Raw genomic sequence first — 25,137 nt, forward strand, 5'->3', positions numbered from 1 at the left:
CGTTGCTTAGGAGCGTTGGGAAGCGTAGTTCGTCTCTGCCCCCGCAAGCTTATCACGCGATCACAAACTCCCTAATGCGCTTGCGCGTTGGAGGTCCGCGCCCTACACACACAATCACCGCCGGGAGCTCCCTGAATGCGCATGCGTACAGCGTTGCCTCGCCAAAAGAAAGGACTACAAACTCCAGAGAAACTTGCGGCATCTTGCGCAAACCTCCGTAGTTGAAAATACCAAAGGCATCCAAGGTAAAGGAAATAAACTCCACGGGTGAGTTTTGAGTCTTCGCGAATCCCAATAAACATAAAGAGCTTCTTTAACTCGTCCTGCTTGCTAATGGGAGCTGTGTGCCCTTCCTTCATGAAACCCAGCTCTACATTTGTCTCTGATTTGTGATAGGGGCGTGGCCGTTCGTGATCTTTGCATCTGTTACTTGGGTCTTGTCCCACAGACCCTTGGGAGGACCCGGCTCTAGCGCAAATATGAACTTGGAGCGGGTGTCCAATGAGGAGAAGTTGAACCTATGCCGGAAGTACTACTTGGGTAAGGGCCAATCCCCTAGGGTCTCGGGAGAAGAGAGGGGACTGAACTAGAGCGCTTGAGGGACAGAGGGCCTAGGAGCTTAGATTCGTGGGTCCCTAGAAAGCAGCTGGAGACTCTGAGTCCTGGATCTGAGGGAAGGGAGGACCAGGGTCCTGAGGAAGGAGGAAGTTGGGTCCTCATCTGAGAAGTTGAAGAATTAGATTCCTGGATCCCAGGGTGGAGCTAGGATCCTTGAGCCCCCGCCAGCAGAGCTCTCCTGTTGAACCAGGTCTTCTGGGTGGGCATTGGTAGAGATCTTCATTGCCTCATAACCCAGTGTGGGTTTTTTCTTCCTAGGTGGGTTTGCGTTCCTGCCTTTTCTGTGGTTGGTCAACATCTTCTGGTTCTTCCGAGAGGCGTTCCTCGTCCCAGCCTACACAGAGCAGAGCCAAATCAAAGGCTGTGAGTCTAGGGCACAGAAGAAAGGGGCGGGGGCGGGGTGTGTGTAGAATTTGGGGATTTGTGAAAGAGAAGAGAGAGATGGTCAGGGTGAGTCCAAAGAGCAGCTGGAGGCCAACCCTCCTCATTCCTGTTCCCCATTATAGATGTCTGGCGCTCAGCTGTGGGCTTCCTCTTCTGGGTGATTGTGCTCACCACCTGGATCACCATCTTCCAGATCTACCGGCCCCGCTGGGGTGCCCTTGGGGACTACCTCTCCTTTACTATACCCTTGGGCACCCCCTGACAACTTCTGCACAGACTGGGGACCTGCTTTCTCCCGGGATGGGCTCCTCTGCTGTAAGTTCACTCTCAAGCCCCAAAGACATGTGCCCATCACCTGTCATCTCTGCTGACATCTCCCAATAAATAACTCTAACTTTTGATATTGACTTCCTGAGGTCTGTTGGAGGTTGAAGTATAAAATGATCACTAAATTCAAAAACATGTATTGAGTGCTTACTTTGTACCAGGCTTAGTGCTTCACATAGTATATGCTTTTTCTTTTCCACTGAAAACTAATAACCCTTTGGAATAGTAACTTCCCTGCTCATGAACCCTATTTTACAGATGAGGAGCCAAGAAATGAATAACACTTCCACTTCAAGGAGCTGCTATCCTGTAGTGGTAGTTGTGAATTAAAAAACATGACTTATCTTGGCTTGGGATATGTCGTAAGTAGTAGAGTACAAATCTAGAATGCACAGGGACCTGGTTTTGATTCTTGGCATCATTAAACAAAACAAAAAACATGAATTTCCTACTCTGGGCCCTAATATTCTCATTAGAATACATATTAGGATGCTGCCTCCTAGGAGTTTATCTGGTCCAAAACATGTGGTAAGTGGAAATTTTTCATTCCCTGAAGGAAGTGTTGTCTGCAGCAATAGAAGTATTCAGGAGCTTTCTCAGAGAAGCCATCCTTGACCTTCCTATTTAAAATGTTAATTCCCACCTTGCTCCCTATTACCATTTCAAGCTGAATTCTTTTTCTTACCATACGTTTGGAATGTTACCTAAACAGGTAACTGTTTTACTGCCTATCTTCCATCTTCTAAAAGATAAGCTCCATTAGGGCAAGGATTTTTGTTCACTGCAATGTCCCCAGTGGCCAGATGAATGCCTGGCACACTAATAATCATTTGCTAAATGAATGAGACTACCTGAAATTAACACGCAGCTGGCACCTACGAGTGCTCCATAAGAGGGGAGCCGTCCTAATTTAAGACTAGCCTTCCTTTTAGGAATCAGAGGGCCTCCTACGTTAGTTAAGTCCCGTAAATAGCTTAATCGGTGTTCCCCAAACCTAGCACTACAACTCCCCCAAAGCCTTGCGATGCAGACACTGGAGCTTTTGTTTCCCACCGCGCCCCGCGTGGCGCAGGCTGCGTTACAGACTGGGTCTCGGGAGCTAGGACTACACCTCCCAGGAAGCGCCGGGGGTTGTCGTTGGTTTGTTTCCGGAAACGGCGGCCCAAAAGGTGGGACTTAAGGCTGGGAGACGCGGGGGGCAGCTGTCAATTGGCCATCGAACGAAAATGACGACTTCGCTGACTAATGGGAACAAGAGACTGTCGGAGGGGCCCGCCCACAGAAGGGGAAGAAGGGAGGCGGCGGCCGGGGCAGCAGTCGCGGCTGGACACTACTTAAGCCGGGGGGCCATCCGTTCCGGGAGCTTACCTTTGACCTCTCCCCGCTCGCCTCCTGCCTTGATTTGTGACAGTAGGCTCTTTTGGGTTCTTGTGACCCAGCTAGCCAGATCCCGACCCCAAACCATGTTCCCGGTGAAGGTGAAAGTGGAGAAATCAGGTGAGAACCGGGAGATTGGGGGCCTGAAGGGGAGCACTGTGCTTTTCAGGGTATTGGAGGTCTGCCAGACAGGATTACGCGAAAAGGCGGGCTAGGAGACTTGTGCTTGCAGCCCATCTAACAATCGCAATATCAGGCATCAATCATTTCCTCCCGGTCTGTGCTGACAGTAGCTTTGAGATTGAATGCTGGTTCAGACAGCGTGGTGTAGTAGTACCAGGGGTTCCCAGCCGGTAACTGAGAAGGGCCCATTTCTTGCCTCTACCTCAGTTTCTCCCATTCCAGCAGTGATCATGAGTTGCATTGTGCTGTGAATCTGAAGAATAAGAACTCTTAATCCTACAATCACTATATTCCAATAGTCCTAGGAATTAGGAGGTGCGTTGGATGGGGAAACAAGCTCAGAGGAAGTCATTTTGAGTTGGGGCAGAACTGATGGGAATTCAAGACTGGCCTAGTAAGGCCAATAGGGAGGCACAGAATTCTAACAAAAATATAATTGTCAAATGATATGGGGTAAGTGTTATTAAAATAAGATGGAAGCTGGGTGTGGTAGTGTGAACCTGTAGTTCCAGACACTGGGGAGGATAGGAGAATCACTTGAGCCCCCTGGGGGTTCGGGGCCTGCCCCGGCAACATAGCAAGACCCTACTCTTTATATCTTAAAAAAAAAAAAAAAACAGAGGAGAAGGAGATCAGGAGTGGGAGTGGGAGTGAGGCATGGTGAGGCAGAATGCTCCGAAAATGATTCGTGAGAGAACTTCCAAACAAAGGAAATAGTTTTGAAAAGGCCCAGAAATGGAAGCCTTGCCTGGTGAGTTGAGGGAACAGCAGGGAGGCCAGGGTGGCTGGAGCAGAGTGAGGCAGAGAGTGAGGAGACAGAAGCAAAGAGGTGTTGGGGGTTGACAAATCTTATGGGCCCAGGTGAGGTCTTAGGCTTTTGCTTTGAGAGAAATAAGGATCCCAGGGAGGGTTTTTAATCCAAGCGGCTTAATAAAGGTCCTCCCAGTGCCAAAAAATATTCAGACCCCTCAGGAGTCTGAACACCAGTGATAGTAGTGGGTAGAGATAAACTTGTGAACTCCAGACTAAGTAAAGACCTGGATCTGTTGTGATGTCCTGGAAGGTTCTAAGCTGGGGAAGATCAGGGTCATGTTTTTATTTTTGTAAGTTCCCCTGGCCACCTTGTGGAGGGTGGATCAGGAGAGACTGAGGTTAGGAACCCAGGGAGAAGAAAAGACAGGACTAGGATGGGCAGGATAGGGAGGGTATAGGTGGGAAGACACTCAGGAGGCCAAGTGGTCAAGCCATGGGGTTAGTGGACTAAGATGGGGGAGGGAGAGGGGTCCATAGTGAGACTAATGAAAGGACTGGGGGACAGTGGGGTCACCCTTCATGGTGGGATCCAGGAAGAGAGGTAGGTTGAGAGAGACACCGAGGCTAGTGTAGGACCTAGTGCATAAAAAGCACAGGGGATGTCCAAGGGGAGGTGTCTAGGTTGTGTGATCCACAAGTTGGGGTTCAGGAGAGAAGCCAAGGCTGGGATAGATGCAGATATGATCCACAGCTCTTAGCTGTCCCAACCCCCATCTTCAACCTGTCTCTCCTTTAAGGGGTGTTGGGAATCCCTGTGTCTCCCAGTCTCTGCTTGCTGTACCCTTTTAGCATGTCTGGACCAGGCAATAAGATTGGCCCTGATAGAGGATATACATACAGAGCTGACTCCTGCTTGGTACCCTTTGCCCCCAGAGTTGGAGATGGCCAAAGCTCGGAACCAACTGGATGCTGTTCTGCAGTGCCTGCTGGAGAAGAGTCACTTGGACAGGTTGGAACCTGGTCCAGGGTGCGATCATGGGACTGGAGCCCTGGCAAATTAAAACCCCTGATTCTGGGTGGATCTGGGTGGGACCCCAGAGGTCAATTTTGGGAGAAAGGTGTCTCTTGGGGAAGCCACTGGGTGCAGTCACACTCTGGGCCCTTGGAACCCTGAACCAGTAGTTCTTTTCTGCTACTAGGGAGCGTCTAGACGAGGAAGCTGGGAAAACTGCCTCAGATACCCACAACAAGTAAGCTGTTTTATAGCATCTGAATCAGAGAATGTGGGGGGTAACTCCCTCCCTCATCTAGGCCCTGTCCACTCTCCCCTGTGCTTTCTCCAGTACACTCCTGATCACACCACATATACAAAAACTGTGACAGAAGCAGTTTAGTTCCCCTCATGGTTGGCATCTAAAACCCCAGAGGTGGGACACAGGTTCAGGGGGTCCCAGGGTGCCCTTTCTGGGGGTTGGCGCAGGCATTTGTTTTAAGGTCAGCCTGCTGATGCCCTGTCTTTCCCCACAGAGATTGCTCCATCGCAGCCACTGGCAAAAGGTAAGATGACAGGGGCCCCCGTCAGCTGACATGAGGTTTCCAGCCCTCACCCGTGTCTTGACACGTCCCTTCCTTGTACAGGCCATCTGCCCGCTTCCCCCACCAGCGGAGGAAGAAGAGGAGGGAGATGGATGATGGGCTGGCTGAAGGAGGGCCTCAGCGATCCAGTGAGTAGGCAATCCCTAGAGGGTGGGTGGGCAGGGAGCCAGGGGCTACATAAGGATGCTCACTTACCTCCCACCCCCACCACCCCAGACACATATGTGATCAAGCTGTTTGACCGGAGTGTGGACTTGGCCCAGTTCAGTGAGAACACACCGCTGTACCCAATCTGCCGAGCCTGGATGCGCAACAGCCCCTCAGTGCGCGAGCGTGAACGCTCACCCAGCTCACCACTGCCCCCACTGCCCGAAGACGAGGAGGTGGGATGGGTGGTGGGCCCCTGCCCAGCAGCCAGGGAGGGCAGTGGGTAGACAGATTCAAGGGACCCTCCCCTTAAGCTAGTGGTTGCCAAGCACAGGTCCCTAAGTCTCCCAAATGAATGTTGAACCAGGTGAGGCGCACAGATATATACGCTTAGGCTAGGAGCATGGACAGAGGCCTCCAGGGCAAACAGACATGGCCACATGGCCTTAGGGGAAAGGAAACGGGCTCCCTTGGGTAGAGACATGACCTCCAATATCAGGGTTTCCCAAGAGCTAAAGGGCTAAACAGGGATCCTTAGTACAGACAGGTGAGGCTACCAGGTATAGCCTGGGACCCTCTGGGATAGGGAGGGATAGATGGGGATCTTAGTCATCTGGCCCAAGAGGATAGACAGAAGTCCCCAGGACAGACACATGTGACCCTTTGAACTATTAAGATCACAGCAGACATGGCTACCTGGCCATGGGGAATGGTGGAAGAGGTTCCCTAGGTGACACACATGACAACCCCCTCCAGGATGACAGGTATAGATGGGGTTTCCTGGGCTGGACAAGGGTAGACAATGGTTCTTAAAGAGACAGAAGACAAGTGTCCCTGGAGCAGACAGAGCTGACCTCCAGGCTGTTTATGGTATCTGTCCTTCAGATATGACTCCTTCAAGTGTAGATTTCCTGGCGAGCCCCTTATGTCTGCTGTCACTGGGAAAGGCAGGAAGGACAAAATGTGTATACTCAGCCCTTTGCTCTGACTCTCTTGGGCCTGGTATGGGGTGTTGTGTCCCTAGGGTTCAGAAGTCACCAACAGCAAGAGTAGAGATGTGTATAAGCTGCCTCCACCTACAGCCCCTGGGCCACCTGGAGATGCCTGCAGGTCACGAATTCCATCCCCACTGCAGCCTGAGACTCAGGGCACGCCCGATGATGAGGTGGGTATAGGAGGCTGGCCTGAGGCTGTGGGTCATGTTGTGGGGCTCCAGTGTGTACCCAACCTGGTATCTCTGTCCACACAGCCCTCTGAGCCTGAACCTTCACCCTCCACACTCATCTATCGTAACATGCAGCGCTGGAAACGCATCCGCCAGAGGTGAGGATCCACTAGCTGGCTTCCCCCTGTGACCTCTTTTTCCATTTGCTGAATTCTCCCTCTACCTCACCAGGTGGAAGGAGGCATCTCATCGGAATCAGCTTCGTTACTCAGAAAGCATGAAGATCCTACGGGAGATGTACGATCGACAGTGACATTCCCAGTTCCCTCCAATAAATATCCCCTTCCCTACACTAGTCTGTGCTCCAGCCCATTCTTCTCAGACTAGACATAAAGCAGTTGGCACTGCTGTAGTGCATTTATTGGGGAGTAAGCCTGGGAAAGAATGGAGCATGGGGTTACAGGGCATTCAGTGAGGGAGTAAGGTTGTAGGGAATTAAAGAGAGGCTATTTGGTTGGGTCTTGGAGGATGAGAAGTGGGGAAGGTGGATTGGAAACCTGGGGATTAGGACAAAGGGACTGGGGAGTTCTAGTTAACTGAGGAGTGCGTCTGGCACACCTTTGTCTAGGGAGGTTGTGGGGGGAAATCTACACAGTTTTGAGATTGGGGGTCCTAGTTGGCCTGGGATAGGTGTCCCAAAGGTTGGGAATCAGAAAAGACTTCAAGAGTCTAGGTGCCTGGCCGAGGTTTCAAGTCAGCAAATGGGGTGGGGACAGTGGAGTGTCTGGTTGTAGGAAAGGGTTCCAGAGTATTGGGGGCCTGGACTGTCTGGAGTGGGAGGTTTGCAGTCTGGGGTGTTGGGGATGGGGTTATGCCTGACCAAGCAGGGTTGCCTACATCATAATCTGGTCTCAGCCAGGAAGGGATGGATGTAGAGCCTGTGGATCAAGTTATCTCAGGAGTCAGCGAACTGCAAGAGGGAATCTTGAGGGGATGTGAGACAAGAAAGTGGAGCCATTGCTGATGGAGTCTAGGCTAGGATCTGAAAGTTGGAACGGGGTGTCATTGGAAGGGTCGAGGCTATAAAGATTGCGTCTAGGGTGGAGGGATCAGGACAGAATCCTGATTGGAAGGAGGGACTGTCTTGGCGCTCGGACATCTGGTTGGGCGGAGTCAGATCGGCTTTAAGAAAAGGAGCCTTAAGCGGCCCTCCCCAACCACGGGGTTCAGGCGTGCCTGGACCTCTTATTTGGTGGCAGGCGGAGGCTGCAGCGGGGCCTGGGATGACGCAGGTGCAGCTTGGATGGACAGGACGCCCTCGGGGGACAGAGCCGAGGTCACGGCAGCAGGATCTACGCCCGGCGGCAAGCGGTAGCGGCGGTGGAACTCGCGCGCGATGAATCCGTGCTCGTCCTGGAGGGCAGAGAAGCTTCAGCTGGCCCGCCCCTTCCCGCAGGCGTCCTATCCCTCGCGCTTGCGCACGCCTTCTGCCCCGCCCCGCCCGCGCTTACCGGGCGCTCTTCGTGGCGTGCGTGCACCTCCACGTGTTCTCCCACCACCTTGACAGCAATTTCCTCAGGGGAGAAGTGCTTCACGTCCAGCAGCACCGAGAAATGACCGGGTTCTGTTGGCGCCTGTGCACAGCGGGCGGGACTGTTAATCAGATGGGCCGGGCTCCCCAGACCCGGCAACGCCCCACCCTACCCCCGTCGGTTCCAGAACTACTCTGGGGAGTCCCTTTCCCTACTTAGAGTCAGTGAGGACCTCTTAACCCACAATAACCGGTATCCTCCCATCCCCTCTAATCATTGGATTCCCCTCTCACACAGAGTGATGAGGTTCCCTTCTGCAAGGTCAGGGCCCAAAGCCATCCTATGGTGAGAAAGCCTGCCTCTTCCCCCAGTGTCACAGACTCCATAGCCACCCTGCCCCCTCCCCCATCGGCCCTAATTCCTCATCCCCGCCAGAAATTGCCAAGATGCCTCTAACCACAAGTCTCCAGAGTCCTCCTTTTAACCCTCCCACTCGGGTCACCGAACCTCCTGCGTCCTCAGCAGTTTCTGGTACCCTTCCCCACTTCAGAGTGACCAGGATACCCTTCATCAAGTCGCAGGATCCTTTCTCTCCTTACCTCTCCAGGAGACATCGGGGGAGCACACATAACCTCCAAACATTCTTCCCCAAGACTAACAGGACATTACAACCATTCAAGAGTCACTGCCCGCCCTTTTCCCTAGCCAGATTCCCTGGGTCACCAGCGTCCTTCAGAGTCATCAAGACTCCCTTCAGAGCGATCCAACTCTTCCACTTCCCTTAGAGCTATTGAGTCAGTCCCCCCCACCCCCCACCCCTTCAGACCGATGGGGACCTCGATCTCGTTTCAGCAACCTGGTCACTGAGATTCCATACTGAGGGAACTCTGGAAGCCCCTCTGTGGCCGCACTCTCCACTACGCTCAAAGTCAACGGACATTCTAGCACCCCCTTGGGATGACCCAACCTCTGGCTTTGAAAGTGATCGAGTTGCCCCTCCCCCGTGCCTGGCACCTGGGCGGTGGGCAGCGCCACGCTTGGGGCTCGCAGGTAGTAGGGGGCGAGTGCGGCAGGACAGAGCGCAGCCAGCTCCGCCTCCAGCAGCCCCTCGCCGAAGCGCTGGTCAAAGAGGCGTCCCGGAGTGGAAATGCCCGGCAAAGGAGCCGAAGCGCGACGCAGCCAAGTCGGCTGCACAGGCACCGGAATCTCCATCCTGCTCCTCCACCGCCGCCCTGAGTCCGCAGTGCCCCTGCATACACGGCCACTGATTTATAGTGCGTCCTGTGCCGGCCCCTCCGCGGGCCTCTCGGGGACACTGGGACCGTGGCCAGATTCGGCCATTAAGATCCTTATTTAGAAACCCCAATAATGACTTGGCCATTTATTAATCGCCTGCTGGATGCTTGGAAAAGGACGCCAGGAAAACGTCATTAAATTCCTCAATATCCTGAAGGGGAAACTAAGGCTAAGAAGGCAGAGTCTTGAGGGTATGGAGAACACAATGTAGCAGTTGGGACCCAGAGCGGAGAAGTCCACCAAAGAGTTCTCAGTTCTCCTAAGCCACCACCACTCCGTTGGCAGCTCTGAGGATGACGCAGATGGAGGTCTTAGGAACAGATTCCAGGAGAATGCAATAGCAGGACCAGGCTGTCAGAAGGACACAAAACAGACCCTACCCCCATCTTCAGCACGGCCATGGGCCCAGCCCCCCAGCAGGCCGGGCCTAATTCTGTGCCTCTGACTCAGCTTCGGGTACACAGAGGCCAGGGGCGTGAGCACTAACACTCCAGGCTGGCCCCCCAGGGGCCCCGCGGTGGGGCCCGAAATAGCTCATTTTGATCCCGCTACCTGGGCCAGGAGCCCGGGCCTGGCAACGGGTGCAACCAGCTGCTCCTGCAGCAAGAGGGAAGTTGTTAGGTGACCATCAGGGGGGCCTGATGGAAGAGATGAGCGTTAAAAAGGAGACCCGATTACTCCTTCAACGGGTAAAACACGTTGGACTTAAGCCGGGAAGAACTTTCTGCTGCTACAAGAAGGAACAGTACGAAAGCAGGACCTCAAGAAAACGAGAATCCTTTAGATCACCTCCAATCTCAGGTCCATTCCATTGGTCCTCAGTCTTGCCAATTATTGCTGCACGCTCCAGGTTCTCCAATCAAACACGCTCTCTCAAGCATGCCAGAGTTAAGTCAATGCAACACCTCCCACTGGCCACTTTCCAACTTTTATTTTCCTCTCTCTCATTGGTCGCCTTGGAGGCCCTCTCATTCTGAAGGTACTTCCAGAGAGGGGCGGGGCTGATGGAGCATTGCTAAGCGACCATTGCGCGCTGGGTTTGTCGGGTGAAGAAGCGGAGCTGGCACAAGCGCCGGAGAGTAGCTGCGGAATGGATCGTGGGTGAGGTAGATCCCTCTTCCAGAGACCACAGAAGGTTTGGGAAGGACCAAGGGTGAGGGTAGCCCAGGTTTGCTAGCGTCCAGAGTGTCGGACTCAACCACATTGAAACTACATCTTCCAAGATGCTCCACAGCCTTTGCCCCCGACCCCCGCTTTGGACTTAACCGTCCCAAGTATCCTAAAGCGCCTTCTGTTCTTTTCTCGGGGTAACTATAAGGGATTCTTTCCTTAAGAGTTTCTAAGGACACATGGATATTGACTTTCTTAATTTTGAAATTGCTCCTGGATACCCAAGGGTGTTGTCTTTGAACTTTCTTTTTTAGGCGGAGCCCAGTGGATCTTGGGAATTGTAGTCCATTTCCTAGCGTTCCCCCAAGGGTTTATGGGAAATGTACGGGTTACGGTTTCGTCACGATTTTTGGTTTTTGTTCGTTTTGGTTTATTCTTTCCCCGGTGCGGGGGAAAGAACTCAGGTGTTTTACCTCCTGATTTACATTCCCCGGTCTTTTTTTTTTTTTTTTTTTTTTGAGACAGGGTTTTGCTAAGTTGCAGAGGCTGGCCTGGAACTTGCCGCCCTCCTGCCTGTGAGCACCACCGTGCCCAGCCTAATCACGGTTCTTAACCTGAGCTCTTCTTCAAAAATCACCTGGGAAATGTTTAAGGAGGATCATACACTGTATACTTGTGGTTGAATTATCACACTGTACCTCATAAATGTGTACATTTAATGTGTGTCAAAAAAATTAAAACAGACAACAGTCCACATTTTGCCTTTGGGCTGCAGTTTTAAAAACATTCACCCGGGACAGTAGGGAAAAGATAGGGATGCTTAGCCCCACTTTCTGATATTCTGATTCTGTTGGTCTGGGGTAGGAACAGCTTGTTTGTAATTTTAAACCACCTCCCACCAATGGATCCAGAGTTGAGAACCACCAGCTACTGGTTCCTAGATTTTTCTATGACTCTCCAAGGGCTGGTGGGAATCATGCCTCCACTATTATTATCTTGAATGTGCATCAGTGCTTCATGGGAATTATAGTCCATCTCCAGGAATCCATGGAAATTGTCTGTTCTGCCCTCCTCTCACCATGTTCAGCCTTCCAATCTCATTCTTCCCTTGCAGCCTGTCAGTTTTCTCCATCCAAGAGAACGCCTTTGGAGATGCTCCCCTGGGTGGAAGCCACGATTGGTCATCCCAAAACCAGACCTGGCAACCCACGGTGAGGACTGCCCACGGAGATTAGTACCTCTAGTCGCAAGGGAATGACCACTAGTGGAAAGGAAGCCTTATAATTGAGAGATGGGGATGAGACATTAGGAGACAATCCTTCCTTGACCCCCCCACAGCTTTCCCTTGTCCGCCTCTTTGTTGCTTATGTTCCCCATGATTTCCCCCAATCTCCTGAGGTTGCTAACAGTGGTAACATTGTGGGATATGCTTCCTCCCCTCTGAAGCCCTTACATGTGTCTTTGTTCCCTACAGGAACAATCCTTCAGACCTCACTTATTCTTTTTGTGTCCTCCCCGCCACCCCACCCTCATCATAGACTCTGAGCCCATCCAGGTCCCAGAGAACCAAGCTCCCACAAGCTCCCAAGGCTGCAACCAACTCCCCTGAACTGTTCAAAGCGTCCTGGCCATCGAGTTCAGGAACCCCTTCCCCATCCATCACCACTGAGAGGGCCTCTCCACCACCTATCCTGATTGACAGTGGGGACTCTGTGGTAGCCAAGTAAGTACCAGAAACCCTGAAGGGAAAGGAGAGTTTGGGTCGGAGGGAGGGAGAAGGTAATAATCATCACAGACAGTCTGTTTATTCAGTGCTCTTAAAGGACCAGGCACTTGATGTGTGTTATGAAGGGCTCTGAAGTTCAGCTGTCTGGGTTCAAATCCCAGCTCTGTCATTTACTCTCTGTATGATCTTGGCCTCAGTTGTTTTTAATCTTTAAATTGGAGGTATTAGGGCTGGGGAGATAGCTCAGTTGGTAAAGTGCTTGCCTTGCAAGCACAAGGCCCTGGGTTCAATCCCCAGCACCGCAAAAAAAAAAAAAAAAAGTAAATTGGGGGTATTAATAGCACATATCCTTAGGACTATTTCAAGCTTTCAGTGAGTTTCTATATGAAATGAATGCTTGGATTTGTAGGGTACAGGATCAGCTGCTGTAACAAAGAGTCTAAATTAATTATGGCTTGAACAACTTTGCATTTATTTCTCCCTCATCTAATGGTCCGGGCAGAAGCAACGGGACTGCTATGGCAGCCTCTACTTGAGGTGTCACAGATCCAGGTTCCTTCTTTCTTACTGCTCTTCCATCCCTGGGCTGCTGTTCTTTCCTTCATGGACCAAAATGGCTCCCAACTGAATCAACTTTCCAGAGTTGTATCTCTTCATTTCATGTTTGTCATTTAGTCATGGGGTCACAAGTCACATGGCAAATGTAGTCCTTAGGAGAGTAACTATGTGTCCAATAAAAAATTGCATGACTGGGCTCAGCATATTGTAACTCAGTGGTAGAGCTCTTTCCTGGCATGCAGGAGGCCCTGGGTTTGATTGCCAGCACTGCCAAATAAATAAATATGTAGATAAAATAAAAATTAAAAACATATTACCATATATGAAAGGAAAACAGTAATTGGAAGAAAACGACTTGATTTTGGTGGTTAGATAGAAAGCAGGGTTTTGTTGGTTCTGTTTTGGGGGTTTTGTGTGTGTGTGTGGTACTGGAGATTGAATCCAGGGCCTCATGCGTACAAGGCAAGCTCAAACTTGGGATCCTTTTGCCGAGCCTCCCAAATAGCTGGATTTAAGGTGTGTGCCACCACATGCCTGGCCAAAAGCAGGTTTTTTTTTGCTGTTGTTTGTTTGTTTATACTGGGGATTGAATCCAAAAGCACTGTACCACTGAGCTATATCCACAGCTCTTTTTATTTTGAGACAGAGTCTCCCTAAATTGCTGAGTCTGGTCTCAAACTTGCAATTCTCCTGCCTCAGCCTCCCAAGTCACAGGCATGTGCCACATGCCTAGCAGTTACAAGTTGATTTTATTATGAACCTAGCTTAATCTGATTTTTTTCTTTTTTTTTAATTTGTTTTTAGTTATACATGACAGTAGGATGTATTTTGACATATTGTACATACAATGAGTATAACTTCCCATTCTTGTGGTTGTGCATGATGTGGAATTACACTGGTCGTGTATTCATATATGAACATAGGAAAGTTATGTCTGATTCATTCTACTATCTTTCCCATTCCTATCCACTGTCCCTTCCCCCCACCCCCTATCCACTGGTGAACCTCCACCCCTACCCCTACACATACCTGTTGTGAGTCAACATCTTCATATCAGAGAGAATATTCAGCTTTTGGTTTTGGGGGATTGACTTTTCTCATATCAGGGAGAACAGTGAGACTTTGGTTTTTTTGGGGTTGGCTTATTTCACTTAGTGTAATAGTCCCCAGTTCTATCCATTTACCAGCAAATATCATAATTTCATTCTTCTTTATGACTGAGTAATATTCCATTGTGTATATGTACCATATTTTCTTTATCTGTTCATCTGTTGAAGGTCATCTAGGTTGGTTCCATAGCTTAGCTATTGTGCATTGAGCTGCACATCGATGTGGCCATGTCACTATAGTATGCTGATTTTAAGTCATTTGGGTATATGCTGAGGAGTGGGATAACTGGGTCAAATGCTGGTTCCATTCCAAGTTTTCTGAGTCTCCATTCTGCTTTCTAGAGTGGTTGCACCAAATTTGCAGTCCCATCTGCAATGTATGAGTGTGCCTTTTTCCCCATATCCTTGCTAGCATAATCCTTGCTTATATTCTGACTGGAGTGAGGTGAAATCTCAGTGTAGTTTTAATTTGCGTTTCTCTAATTGCTAGTGATGTTGAACATTTTTTCATGTATTTGTTGATCTGTCATATTTCTTCTGTGAAGTGTCTGTTCAGTTCCTTTGCCTGTTTGTTGATTGGGTTATTATTATTTTGTTGTTAATTTTTTTGAGTTCTTTATAAGTCCTGGAGATTAATGCTCTATCTGATGTGCATGGGGCAAAGATTTTTCTCCCACTCTATAGGCTCTCTTTTCACATTCTTGATTGTTTTCTTTGCTGTGAAGAAACTTTTTAGTTTGATATCATCCCATTTATTGATTCTTGATTTTACTTTTTGTGTTTTAGGGGTCTTGTTGAGGAATTTGGTTCCTAAGCCAACATTATGGAGATTTGGGCCTACTTTTTCTTCTATTAGGTGCAGGGCCTGTGGTCTAATGCCTAGGTCCTTGATCCACTTTGAATTTTGTGCAGGGTGAGAGATAGAGGTCTAATTTCATTTTGTTGCCTATGGATTTCCAGTTTTCCTAGCACCATTTGTTAAAGAGGCTATCTTTTCTCCAATGTGTGTTTATGGTGCCTTTGTCCAGTATGAGATAATTATATCTTTGTGGGTTTTTCTCTGTGTCTGTTATTCTGTACCATTGGTCTTCATGTCTGTTTTGGTGCCAATACCATACTGTTTTTGTTGCTGTAGCTCTATAGTGTAATTTAAGGTCTGGCATTATGACGCTTCTGAAAGAAGTTATTTATTTATTTTTTGTACTGGAGATTTAACCCAGTGGTGCTTAACCACTGAGATATATCCCCAGACCTTTTTATTTTTTATTTTGAGACAGGGTCTTGTTCAATTTCTGAGACTGACCTCAAACTTGCAATTCTCCTGCCTCAGCCTCTACGTCACCGGGATTATAGGCATGTAAACTGGCAAAAGCAGTTATTTTTATCTGGGCTGCTGAACATAGCTTTCCATGGTGTTTGGTAAACATTGGCTATTGTGACTATTATTATTACTACTGCTCTTTAATTCTTCTCACTTTCCCTGCCTCCCATACCCTAATGCTTACAGGTATATAAACAGGTTCCGCCAAGCTCAGCCCACAAGCCGAGAGGAACGCCAGCCTGCAGGCCCAACCCCAGATGACTTTTGGTGGCTGCGGCCAGAGTCTTCAGATCTCAGCAATCAATGTGCAATAGGTACCTCCTTGGGCCCATCCATGCCCAGCCTAAAATTTTCTTGATTGATGCCCCCCAACTACCACTCCTTCTGGCCCCTTAACTCAGTTAAGGTTTCTCAGCAGGAGCCAGTGAACGGAAAGAAAAACCCAAAACTGCAATCCCAGCTCCCGCCAAGGTGGCCAGCACATCCCAGGTTGTGGCTCCACTTCAGGAAATAAAGCAGGTGGCATCCTCATTCATTCCCTCTTCTGTGTGCCGGAACTGACAGATGAGTCCTGAGATAGAATTAAGGACAAGCCCTAACTCAAGGAAGCTTCAGCCTTAAAAGGAGGATTTTTTTTTTTTTTTTCTAAATATAATTACAAACTCAAGGTAGATGCTTCCAGATATGGCCAGACCAAGGTGTTTGGGACAATATTGGGACTCAGCTCTCTTGGTTCTGTGTTCCTCTTTGTTGGGTTCAGTCTCAGGCAGACTTTCCCCTTCCTATAACCAGCATGACCCCCAGCAGGTTAGGCATCCATGGTACTAACTCAGCTTTTCTAATGGAAAGTGGGAGCTTTTCCAGTAGCTCCATTCCAAACACCAGGACTCACTCTTACTCACTCACCCTAAGTCAGTCACTGTGAACCAGAGGATAGGATGCTTTAATTAGTCAGGCTTCCTCAGGAAGGTTGGTACAGTCCTTCAACAACAGTGACTAGCCAACGAAGGGTGTGGATCCAAAGAGGAAAACTGGGTCTACATTCCCTGAGGAAATTATAAGCTGCTGCCATGTGAGGCACCAGGTGGAGTAGACACCTGTACTTCAGGCCTCTGTCCAGAGCCACTCTCCCAACAGCCTTTGGGGTGGGGAGTGGCCTCTGACTCCTCTCATCCCACAGAGACTCAACTCTTGGAACTCATCGATGCTGGACCTGGAGACACTAAGCCTACAGAGCAGAGCCTCCAAGCTGCTTAAACGCAGGTGCCTCCCTTTCCTCCTCCTCCTCCCCACTGCTGCAGCCGCAGCCCAGCCCACTGCCTCAGAGATGTCCATTGCCTCACTTCTGCCTTCCCTTTTGCAGCAAGGCCTCCATCTCCTCCCCCTCCTCTCTCAGCCCCAGTGATGCCAGCACTTCCTCCTTCGCAGTCAGCTCAGATGGCCTCTCTCCCTTTTCTATGCCCTTCACCCCTGCCACCAGCAAAGACTCTGGCTGCACAGCACCTGGTAAGTGGTGAGAGGCAAGGATTGAGGGCAACCTGGCTTCTGGTCCCATCTCTGCTGCTTACCAGCTGTGTGACTTTGTCTTCTCTGGGCCTTGTTTCCCCAACTCTAAAACAGTAACAACAGTTAGATTCCTCTCCTGCAGGTATTGTGAGGATGAAATGAGCTCATGAATACACGGGAGGCCCTTAGCGCAAGTTGTCAACAGAAGCTGTCATAGCCGGGTGCCGTGGTGCACACCTGTAATCCCAGCAATTTGGGAGGCTAAAGCAAGAGACTTGCATGTCCAAGGCCAGCCTGGCAATTTAGTGAGACTCTGTCTCAAAATTTTAAAGGGCTGAGAATGTAACTCAATGGTAAAGCACCCTGGGTTCTATCCTCAGTACCAAAAACAAAACAAAACAGGAATTGTCATTGAGTACGAGAGACCTGACGTTCTTTCTGTAGTTCTGAACACAAACTCCTGTATCAGAAAGCTTTTTGCAGATTTGGTACCACATTGATTTGATAGCAAAATCTGACCTACGAGGCTGTTTATAGTCTGTATTGATCTCATTTGGAGTTAAACACATAATTCTTGGTATGTGTATGTTACATTGAACCATATGGAATTTTTGTTTTTATAAGTAAAAAATAGGTAAATATTGGCAATTTCATGTGGCTCCACTCTATTTCTTTTCTGGGGGGCGAGGTACAGAGATTTAACCCGGGATGCTTTACCACTGAGCTACATCCCCAGCCCTTTCTTAATTCTTTTTATTTTGAGACAGGATCTCGCTAAGTTACTTAGGTCCTCACTGAGTTGCTAGGGCTGGCCTCAAACTCAGTTCTCCTGCCTCAGCCTCCCAAGTCATGCTACAGTGCCTGACTTGCTCCACTATGTTTCAGTGTGTTTGAGTCTGACGTATTGCCTCAGACCCATGTCTGTGCTGTATATACCATGCGATTTGGCTAAAATATGCAAACTCTTGAACTCTGGATCAATTTCAGAGATGAGATGATGGGCCTAGGTTACTATTACTGCTGTACCAGTTGTTACTGCCACTCTGTGTCCAGGTCCTGGGCTTCAGATGCTATCCTGGTCTCACAGGGCTCCCCTGAGTGGGGATAAGCAAGTACAAGTTAACAGAGGTGTTCTGCATGTTGCTTGATCCGCCCAAGGACTCACTGTCCAGTTCTTCACTCTTTCTAAGCTTCATCTTTTATTTGTCTCTCCCTCCTGAGCCTCAGTTTTCTAATTTGGAAAATGGGGATAAAACTCTACTTCATAAGCTGTTTTGCAGTTTAATTTATTCATTGAGTCCTACCATGTATGAGGCCCTGTGAACAGGATTGAGGATTCCACAACCAACCATGAGTATATGGTTCCCCCTTCAAAGTCTTCACAGCATAGTGGATATGGGGCAGAGAATTGCCACATAACCCTCCCATATATATGTAAAACATGCAGAAATGAAGGATATGCAGGAGAGTATTGTGGAACTGGGAAGTCAGGGAGGGCTTCCAGAAGGTGCTAGCAAAGCAGAAACAAATGAGGAAGGTAAGGATGAACAAGAGCCTTCTAGCATATACAGCAGATTGAAGTGGGAGGGATCAGGGTACAGACAATAGACCAGGAAAGGTAAGAGCCAGTATCAGACTAGCATGGCACAGGAGGGAGAGGTTGGCAGGGGACCTGTTACATGGGGCCATGGAGGCATGGTGAGGCATTTGGTTGTGGTGTCATCAGGACTGGGGAGCCTCAGGAGAAGACGAACTTTCTTGGGCGTTAACAGACTTCCTCTGGCTTCTATCTGCATCCAGTGAGAAAAACTGCTGGTTTGAAGTGGGCCAGAACCTGAAGAGCAGAGCGGAGGGAAGTGGCCAGGTTTAAAAGTAGAATCGTGGATATAGTGGGGGTGATCTGGGGTGGGTCCCCGCTTCTCTGTGCAGCATCACAGAACATGGTAGCTCTGCTGATCATGACCAATGAAATGATGCCCATGGTGGTGGAAATGATGTCTATTTGTCCCAGTGGAACAAAAATAGCCCCTGACCCTCTCCTTAATCATTACCATTTCCCTAGCTCAGAGTTGGGGACTGGGGCAGGGCACAATAAACAGTTATTTTTGCATCACGTCTCAAATATTGATTGCACTGGGTTCTATTCCTCACAATGGAGCAATGTTAACGGACAGGTCAGACAAACATTGCTATCCTGGCATAACTGGCATTGTGGAAGGACAGACAAACCATAATAAAGCCAGGAAATACAATATTTAGTTATGTTAGAAGGTGGTAAGTGAAAGAAATGAAACAGGGCAGAGGACAGGGAACGATAGGGCTGCTGGTGGTTGCAGTCTTGAACAGGATAGTTGGGGAAGGCCTCACTAGGGTAACACTTGGGCAAGATCTGAAGCAGGTAAAGAAGTGAAGCGTGTGACCCATGAGGAAGATCAGTCCAGACAAAGGGAACTACCAGCACACAATGGCCTTCACCTTTGACCAGGAGGGAGGTGAGGCCAGGGGAGTGTGCATAACCAGGACTGCCCTGGAAAGCTCAGGTGTTCACAATCTCCCTCTGGCTGTGACTAGGGCACAGATTGGGAGGACAAGAGAACAGGGAGCCCAGGTAGGCAGCTGCTTTGATGGGCCAGGTGGGGTGAGTGGGGCTGGACCTGGGTGAGGGTGTTGGGAGGAGGGGCAGATGCAGGGGAATCTGTCCTGTAACCCCTACTTCCAGACACGTGCATGGCACATAGTAAAAGCTTAGTAAATATACTTTTGATGAATGAAGAACTGAAAGATGACAGATTGCTCTCTCCTCTGACCTTCCCCCCTCCCCACTTCCCACTCCAGAGAGGAGTTGGGCATTCCTGAACAGCCTGTCTAAGCAATCTTCTGGCGCAGCGGAAGTGTGCATGCATAGGCTATTGTTCGGTGACTGATCACCTAACTGCTACCTCATCCCTCTTCCCCCTCCATTCCTCTCACAGCAACCCCAGTACCAGCCCAGGCCCCCACCCCTGCTCCAGCCCCAGCCCCAGCCCCGGCCCCAGCCTCCTCCCAAGAACCCCTTCGGCCAGAAGAGGATATTTTATACCAGTGGCGGCAGCGGCGGAAGCTTGAACAGGCTAGAGGAGGTGAGGGTGATGGAACCTGGGTGCTGCCCCGGACCCCAGCCCTCAACACTCTGGTGAGTTGGAGAAGGGCGGGAGCTTGAGGGGAGTTGAAGGAAGGGGGAGTCAGGGGAATGTAGGACCCTCTACCCTCTTCCTCATCCCTCTTCCTATTTGTCTACAGCCTTCTCCTACCCCTGCAGTGACTCCTGGTTCCCTGAGGACCCAGCCTAACTGTGTCCCAGTGTGGGGCAGTGTGGCCCAGCCTGGTACCCATGAGACCTTGTATGTGGAGAGGCCTCCTATACCCCCAGGACCCTCTCCACACATCATCTGGGCACCCAGCCCTCATGGATTCTTTTGGGCTCCACAGTCCAGTCCCTGGGTACCTCTTGTGACTGTTCCTCCCACGGTGCTCGCTTCTACACAAGCTCCCCAGGCCTCTACCCTAGCTACCCCCGTTCCCACCCCGGCACCTACGGCCTCCATCCCAGTGCCCTCGGCCTCCACCCCAGTGCCCTCGGTCTCCACCCTGGCTCCCCTGACCCCTACACTAGCCACCCCCATTCCCACCCTAGCACCCACGGCCTCCACCCCAGTACCCGCGGCCTCCATCCCAGAGCCCGCGGCCTCCACCCTGGCTCCCCAGGCCTCCACTTTCACGACCCCCACTACCCTTCAGGGCCCGGGCCCGCCTTTCCCTGAACCAAGCAGCCCCGCCCAGCCAGGGAAGCCGGGCTCCAAGCCTCGGAGATCCAGAGCTTTGCACCCAGAGACTGCTGGTGAGGAGCCTGACCTGCAGCTCAGGGGCGCCTTGGGCCAGGTGGTGACAGCGCGACTGTTCCCTGACTGCCTGGAGGACACGCCCCCTCGCCTTGAGGCCCCGCCTCCAGCGGTAGCAGGATCTCCAAAAGTCAAAGCCACACACCCGCAAACCCAGGTTTCGCCCCCTTGCCCTGAGATCACACCCCCTCCATTGGACACACACTATAGGTCTAGGGCCCAGTCTCGCAAAGCCAAGGCCAGGCCCGCCCCAGCCGGGTTGGTGCTTCAGAAAGTTAAAACCACTCCCCCAGCTGAAGGCGGATGTCCACAGCCCAAGGCCCCACCGCCTCCAACCGAGGAGGCGTCCACACACCCCAAGGTTCCGCCACCCGACTTCAGGGTGGGGCCTCTTGAGGCCGTGGCCACGCCCCCGCCGGCGGGTCAGCAGCCCTCAGAGGACTTGCTCTCCCAGGCCGCCCGACTTCTGGAGGCTGCGGAAGGTGAGCGCTTGCCCGGCTCCCTGGGATCCTGGCGTTGGTTCAGTCTCCTAAGATTCCGGTGCCCTGGAACTCACCCTTTTCCCACCCATCCCCCAGACTCCGATGGCAGCGAGTTTCAGGACGACCCGGTGCTGCGGGTGCTAAGAGCTCAGAGAGCAGAGCTGCGACTGCAGAAAAGGTAACCCTCGGTCACCAGGATCTATGACACTGAACCCCTGAATCCTCTGAGACCCCAGTTGGGTACCCCCACTCCTAATCCACATTTCCAGAATCCCATCCACAGTCCCAGACCTGATCCTGAGCAGCCTCTACTCTGCTTTTCTCCAGGAAAGTGGATGCCCAATTGTTGAAAGCGATGATGGAGGATGGGAGAGCAGTGACTGAGATCAGGGGTCTCTGATGCCCTCATGGCTGTGGCATGCCCGGTTCCTGGGAATGTTTCTGTGCAAGGGCAGAGGATACCTAGCTACTGTAGCAGTGTCCTGCATGAGGAGGCTGTGTACAAGAGCCCTATCAGTTCTAACCTTGATCTCAGGCACACAGCTCCTGGGAAGGAAGGAATTCTTACGCTAGACAACCACAATGTTTCACCAGCTCTGCTCCAGTTCTTGCCCGCCTTACAATAACTTTAAACAATGGACTTTCTTGAGAGCTCCACAAAACTCCTAACATTGCACTTTGCAACTCTGGATTGCAACTGAGGAAAAGCTACATAGATGTCCTAGTTTCTGTAACTTTATTGAATACAAAGAATAATGGTTGCATAGTCTTTAACCTGACAATGAGACATACGTAAATAAAGATTGGCATAACTCTTTAGACCTGCATCTCCATCAGAGAGCAGAGCTCCACCTGATCCCAGCTTAATCTTCAAGATATGTGTCTGTGAATCTTTATTTTCCAATCCCCCTTTGCCCCTTGCCGGACCCAAGAGTTTGGTCATGCTGGACGGGACGCCCAATTATCCAACCTGCTGGACCACACTGAAGACCCAGGATCTTGGTTCCTTCCAACCAGGTCACCCCCCACGTCACCAGGAAGGCGGCTACGGAGGGAAGGAGTTTCTCTTGAAGCTGGACAACTTTCAATTGTATATGATCTGTTTTTCCCAGTGAATGTTTTTTTCCAGGTTACTCTTTGTCTCTAAGAAATGGATTATTGTAGAAAGGCCAGGGGTTGTGCCAATTTAAGAAAATGTCTCTTCCTCACAATTCTGACCACTGAAGCAAAATTTATTTTCTGGTTTCATCTGGTCTGGGGAGCCTAGACAAGTCTGAGACCTAATTTATCTGACTTCAAGTCAGAAATGGGTCCTTCTGTCACAGATGGACAAAGGGACTGTCCTCTAGGTATGAAGCTAACTAGATCATCCAAGTGTTGACCAATAGTGGAAATCCTGCTTGTGTCAGCCACGGGGTTTGGTGCAGCTGATCTCTCCCTCCTTGAAGCACTTCTTACTCTGCTTCCAGAACCTCTCTCATTACCTTGACTCTTCATTGCCCAATGTGTCAACTTTGGTGTTTCCCATGGCCCTGGCTTTGACTTCTCTATCTATACTCTCTCCCAAGTGCTCTGGTCTAACCTAATGTCTATAAACTCCATCTGATAGTCCTTAAATTTCTATCTCTAGTCTAGTCTAGTGTTGAGTTCCTACGTCTTGTTGCCTACTCAACATCTCCACCCAAAGGTCTAAGAGACTTCTCAAATTCTGTAGATCCTCAGATTCCTAAGCTCCCAACTTTCCCCTTAAACGTGCTCCTCCCTCATTTTCCTTACCTCCATTCTTCTAATTGACAAGCTAAAGCCTTATAGTTGTTCTTGACTCTTCTTTCCCTCCCACCCACAGTCAATCAGCAAATCCTGTCATTTCTACCTTTAAAATTGTCCAAAACCCTCTCCTCCTTCCACTACCCTCACCTCAATTTAGGCTGTCACCACCTCCTACATGGACTGTTGAAAACTTATTATTAAATGTGTCTGTGCATTTTTTCTTTTGTACCAGGAATTGAACCCAGGGTCACTTAACCACTGAGCAACATCCCCAGCCCTTTTTATTTTCTATTTTGAGACGTGGTCTTGCTAAGTCCTTAGGGCCTTGCTTAAGTTGCTGAGGTTGGTCTCAGACTTGTGACCCTCCTGCCTTAACCTCCTGAACTGGATTATAGGCCTGTGCCAAGAGGTAGTCAATGTTCCTTCCCTTTGAATCAGCCTCTCCACACATAGAATACAGAGGAAGGGGTACAGCTTAACTTCCCAAACTCAGAAAAGATGATATCGTCCACTTGATTTCCTTTTGCTCCTTCTCTGATACTTGTTTTAGAGACCTTTTTAAAAAAAAAAAAAACTGATTGGCCATGAGGGGATGGATTACACACTTATCAAACTCAAATTTGTGAATATCATTGTACATACAGGTTTACTGCAAAAGATAAAACACAGTTTGGACTCTAAAGATATGCATGCTTAAATATTTAGGGGACAGTAAACTAATACATGCAATTTATTTTAAAATGCATCCAAAGATCAATTGAATTGATGGATGAATAAAGTAACAGATATGAGATAAGACAAATGAAATGTTAATGGCAAGATCTAACTGGATATGTCAGTGTCCTCTAAAATTTTTCAACTTGCTGTAAGAAACTTAATAAAATGATGGAGAATATATGATCAGGATTGTTTTGATACCTGTTTGTAAAAATAAAGGGGAGGGGAGATAGTATGGATTTCTAACAGTAGTTTCTGTGTGTCAGAAACATGGTAATTATTTCCTGGCTTTTTGAACAAACCATACATTTAAGGGAAGTCAACAAGAAGGAAATAACTGTTTAGACAGAAGGAGAAATAAGAGATGTTTATAGTAGCAGAACCTGATCTAGTTAAGCAAAAAGGCAAAGATTCCTCAGGAAATAAGCTGAGCCAGGTAGGAATTATCAAATTCACAAGGGGCCACTATAATTACTATTGATGGTTAAAAAACTACCACCAAAACTAGGTGCATAAAACAATCATTTTATTATGCTTGTGTATTTTGTGAGTCAGGAAATTTGGAGAGGACACAACTGGGAACACTATTTCTGCTCCATGATTTCTGGGAAGACTCAAAGGTGACTTGAGGCTATGGGATGGAATCCTCTGGAACTTATTCATTTACAGTCTGGCACCACTTACAGGGTTCAGAAACCTTAAAAGCTAGACTCAGTTGGGACTATCAACTATATTGTCCATATGTCCTCTCTGCATTGGTTTGGACTTCCTCCAAGTATGGCTGCCTCAACATAGTCACACTTCTCACACGATACTTCATGGATCTTTGTGTGTGTCACTGGAGATTGAACCTGGACCAGCACTGATCTACATCCCCAGGCCATCCTGCTCCATTTTTAGACAGAGTCTCATTCGATTGCCTAGTCTGACTCTGAACTTGTAATCCTCCTGTCTCGGCCTCTCCAGTGGTTGGGATTACAGGTGTGCACCACTATGCCAGGATGTTTTAAAATATTTACTTTGTTCATTGTCTTTTCCCTTAGCTTTGAACTTCAATGCGGGTAGATAATATTTTCCCCGGTTTTGATGATTGATGTATCCATGAAACTGGTTAGTTTTTGATGGAATGAGTGAATGAATGAATCAATGTATGCTTTCTGAGATGAAGACTTTTGAGGGTATGGCCAACGACAGCGTCCTCTTGGAAAGAGCATTGTTACAAAGTGTCTTCTGGGCAGGGCTCAATCTGTTGTAGGAATGATTGAGAGTGGTTTTATGGGAAGCAAGACCACGTTCTGGCATTTCGGGCTAAACCTTTACCCAGGACAAAGGAGTCGAGGATGGAGGTAGAAGAAGAGACGATGAAAATATCCAGTGGGTACGGCGAAGGCAAGTCGTAGAGGACCTAAGATTATATCCCACGCAGGGTGTGCTAGGCAATAAAAACGAAAGTGGGAGGAGCGCCCTTCTGATTCTGTGGGTGGAGATAGGATCTAGACTGACAAGGTGGGAGAGGCTTTGAAAAGCTGCTCGAGGACTGGAGCAAAACCCTGAGGCCGTGGGAGAATCCAATTAAAATGTC

General features: G+C 49.4%; 4 protein-coding genes across 16 annotated transcripts; 3 read left to right on the top strand and 1 right to left on the bottom strand.

The window, feature by feature from the left end:
* Positions 1-97: 97 nt before the first annotated feature.
* Positions 98-1,403, top strand: Psenen (presenilin enhancer, gamma-secretase subunit). 4 transcript variants are annotated; one of them, XM_047527684.1, is made up of 4 exons: positions 98-245; positions 397-540; positions 877-981; positions 1,125-1,403. In XM_047527684.1, the coding sequence occupies exons 2-4, from the start codon at positions 480-482 to the stop codon at positions 1,262-1,264; spliced, it is 306 nt and encodes a 101-aa protein (XP_047383640.1). In that variant the 5' UTR covers positions 98-245; positions 397-479; the 3' UTR covers positions 1,265-1,403. The 4 variants fall into 4 exon arrangements, with proteins under 4 accessions (XP_047383640.1, XP_047383638.1, XP_047383641.1 ...); XM_047527682.1 differs by having other exon boundaries at positions 120-267; XM_047527685.1 differs by having other exon boundaries at positions 219-267; positions 449-540.
* A 1,225-nt stretch (positions 1,404-2,628) lies between these two features.
* Lin37 (lin-37 DREAM MuvB core complex component) lies at positions 2,629-6,901 on the top strand. The gene is made up of 9 exons (XM_047527650.1): positions 2,629-2,826; positions 4,576-4,651; positions 4,842-4,892; positions 5,170-5,199; positions 5,281-5,366; positions 5,455-5,621; positions 6,410-6,550; positions 6,635-6,708; positions 6,782-6,901. The coding sequence occupies exons 1-9, from the start codon at positions 2,793-2,795 to the stop codon at positions 6,861-6,863; spliced, it is 741 nt and encodes a 246-aa protein (XP_047383606.1). The 5' UTR covers positions 2,629-2,792; the 3' UTR covers positions 6,864-6,901.
* A 51-nt stretch (positions 6,902-6,952) lies between these two features.
* On the bottom strand, positions 6,953-10,077 carry Hspb6 (heat shock protein family B (small) member 6). The gene is made up of 3 exons (XM_047527674.1): positions 9,097-10,077; positions 8,062-8,184; positions 6,953-7,963 (listed from the first exon to the last, which is right to left on the bottom strand). The coding sequence occupies exons 1-3, from the start codon at positions 9,292-9,294 to the stop codon at positions 7,796-7,798; spliced, it is 489 nt and encodes a 162-aa protein (XP_047383630.1). The 5' UTR covers positions 9,295-10,077; the 3' UTR covers positions 6,953-7,795.
* Positions 10,078-10,335: 258 nt separating this feature from the next.
* On the top strand, positions 10,336-23,451 carry Proser3 (proline and serine rich 3). Of its 10 annotated transcripts, XM_047527444.1 has the most exons (12): positions 10,340-10,479; positions 11,603-11,699; positions 12,027-12,211; positions 15,389-15,516; positions 15,618-15,721; positions 16,383-16,465; positions 16,566-16,708; positions 19,681-19,880; positions 19,988-20,743; positions 21,041-21,068; positions 21,165-21,246; positions 21,396-23,451. In XM_047527444.1, exons 1-12 carry the CDS (start codon positions 10,469-10,471, stop codon positions 21,466-21,468), a joined length of 1,890 nt encoding a protein of 629 aa, XP_047383400.1. In that variant the 5' UTR covers positions 10,340-10,468; the 3' UTR covers positions 21,469-23,451. The 10 variants fall into 10 exon arrangements, with proteins under 10 accessions (XP_047383401.1, XP_047383403.1, XP_047383402.1 ...); XM_047527446.1 differs by lacking the exon at positions 19,988-20,743 and having other exon boundaries at positions 10,337-10,479; XM_047527443.1 differs by having other exon boundaries at positions 10,339-10,479; positions 21,041-21,246.
* Positions 23,452-25,137: the final 1,686 nt, after the last annotated feature.

Source organism: Sciurus carolinensis, chromosome 16, assembly GCF_902686445.1.
Source record: "Sciurus carolinensis chromosome 16, mSciCar1.2, whole genome shotgun sequence".
Taxonomy (NCBI): domain Eukaryota; kingdom Metazoa; phylum Chordata; class Mammalia; order Rodentia; family Sciuridae; genus Sciurus; species Sciurus carolinensis.

Excerpts from the sequence above, each read along its gene's own strand:
- Psenen (XM_047527684.1), top strand. The coding sequence starts at position 480 with ATGAACTTGGAGCGGGTGTCCAATGAGGAGAAGTTGAACCTATGCCGG. Across the intron at positions 541-876 it reads ATGCCGGAAGTACTACTTGG|GTGGGTTTGCGTTCCTGCCT; the intron begins GTAAGGGCCAAT and ends TTTTCTTCCTAG. Across the intron at positions 982-1,124 it reads GCAGAGCCAAATCAAAGGCT|ATGTCTGGCGCTCAGCTGTG; the intron begins GTGAGTCTAGGG and ends TCCCCATTATAG.
- Lin37 (XM_047527650.1), top strand. The coding sequence starts at position 2,793 with ATGTTCCCGGTGAAGGTGAAAGTGGAGAAATCAG. Across the intron at positions 5,200-5,280 it reads ATCGCAGCCACTGGCAAAAG|GCCATCTGCCCGCTTCCCCC; the intron begins GTAAGATGACAG and ends TTCCTTGTACAG. Across the intron at positions 5,367-5,454 it reads AGGAGGGCCTCAGCGATCCA|ACACATATGTGATCAAGCTG; the intron begins GTGAGTAGGCAA and ends CCACCACCCCAG.
- Hspb6 (XM_047527674.1), bottom strand. The coding sequence starts at position 9,294 with ATGGAGATTCCGGTGCCTGTGCAGCCGACTTGGCTGCGTCGCGCTTCG. Across the intron at positions 8,185-9,096 it reads TGGCGCTGCCCACCGCCCAG|GCGCCAACAGAACCCGGTCA; the intron begins GTGCCAGGCACG and ends CGCTGTGCACAG. Across the intron at positions 7,964-8,061 it reads CACGCCACGAAGAGCGCCCG|GACGAGCACGGATTCATCGC; the intron begins GTAAGCGCGGGC and ends TCTGCCCTCCAG.
- Proser3 (XM_047527440.1), top strand. Across the intron at positions 12,212-15,388 it reads GGGGACTCTGTGGTAGCCAA|GTATATAAACAGGTTCCGCC; the intron begins GTAAGTACCAGA and ends TAATGCTTACAG. Across the intron at positions 19,881-19,987 it reads CCCCAGCCCTCAACACTCTG|CCTTCTCCTACCCCTGCAGT; the intron begins GTGAGTTGGAGA and ends ATTTGTCTACAG.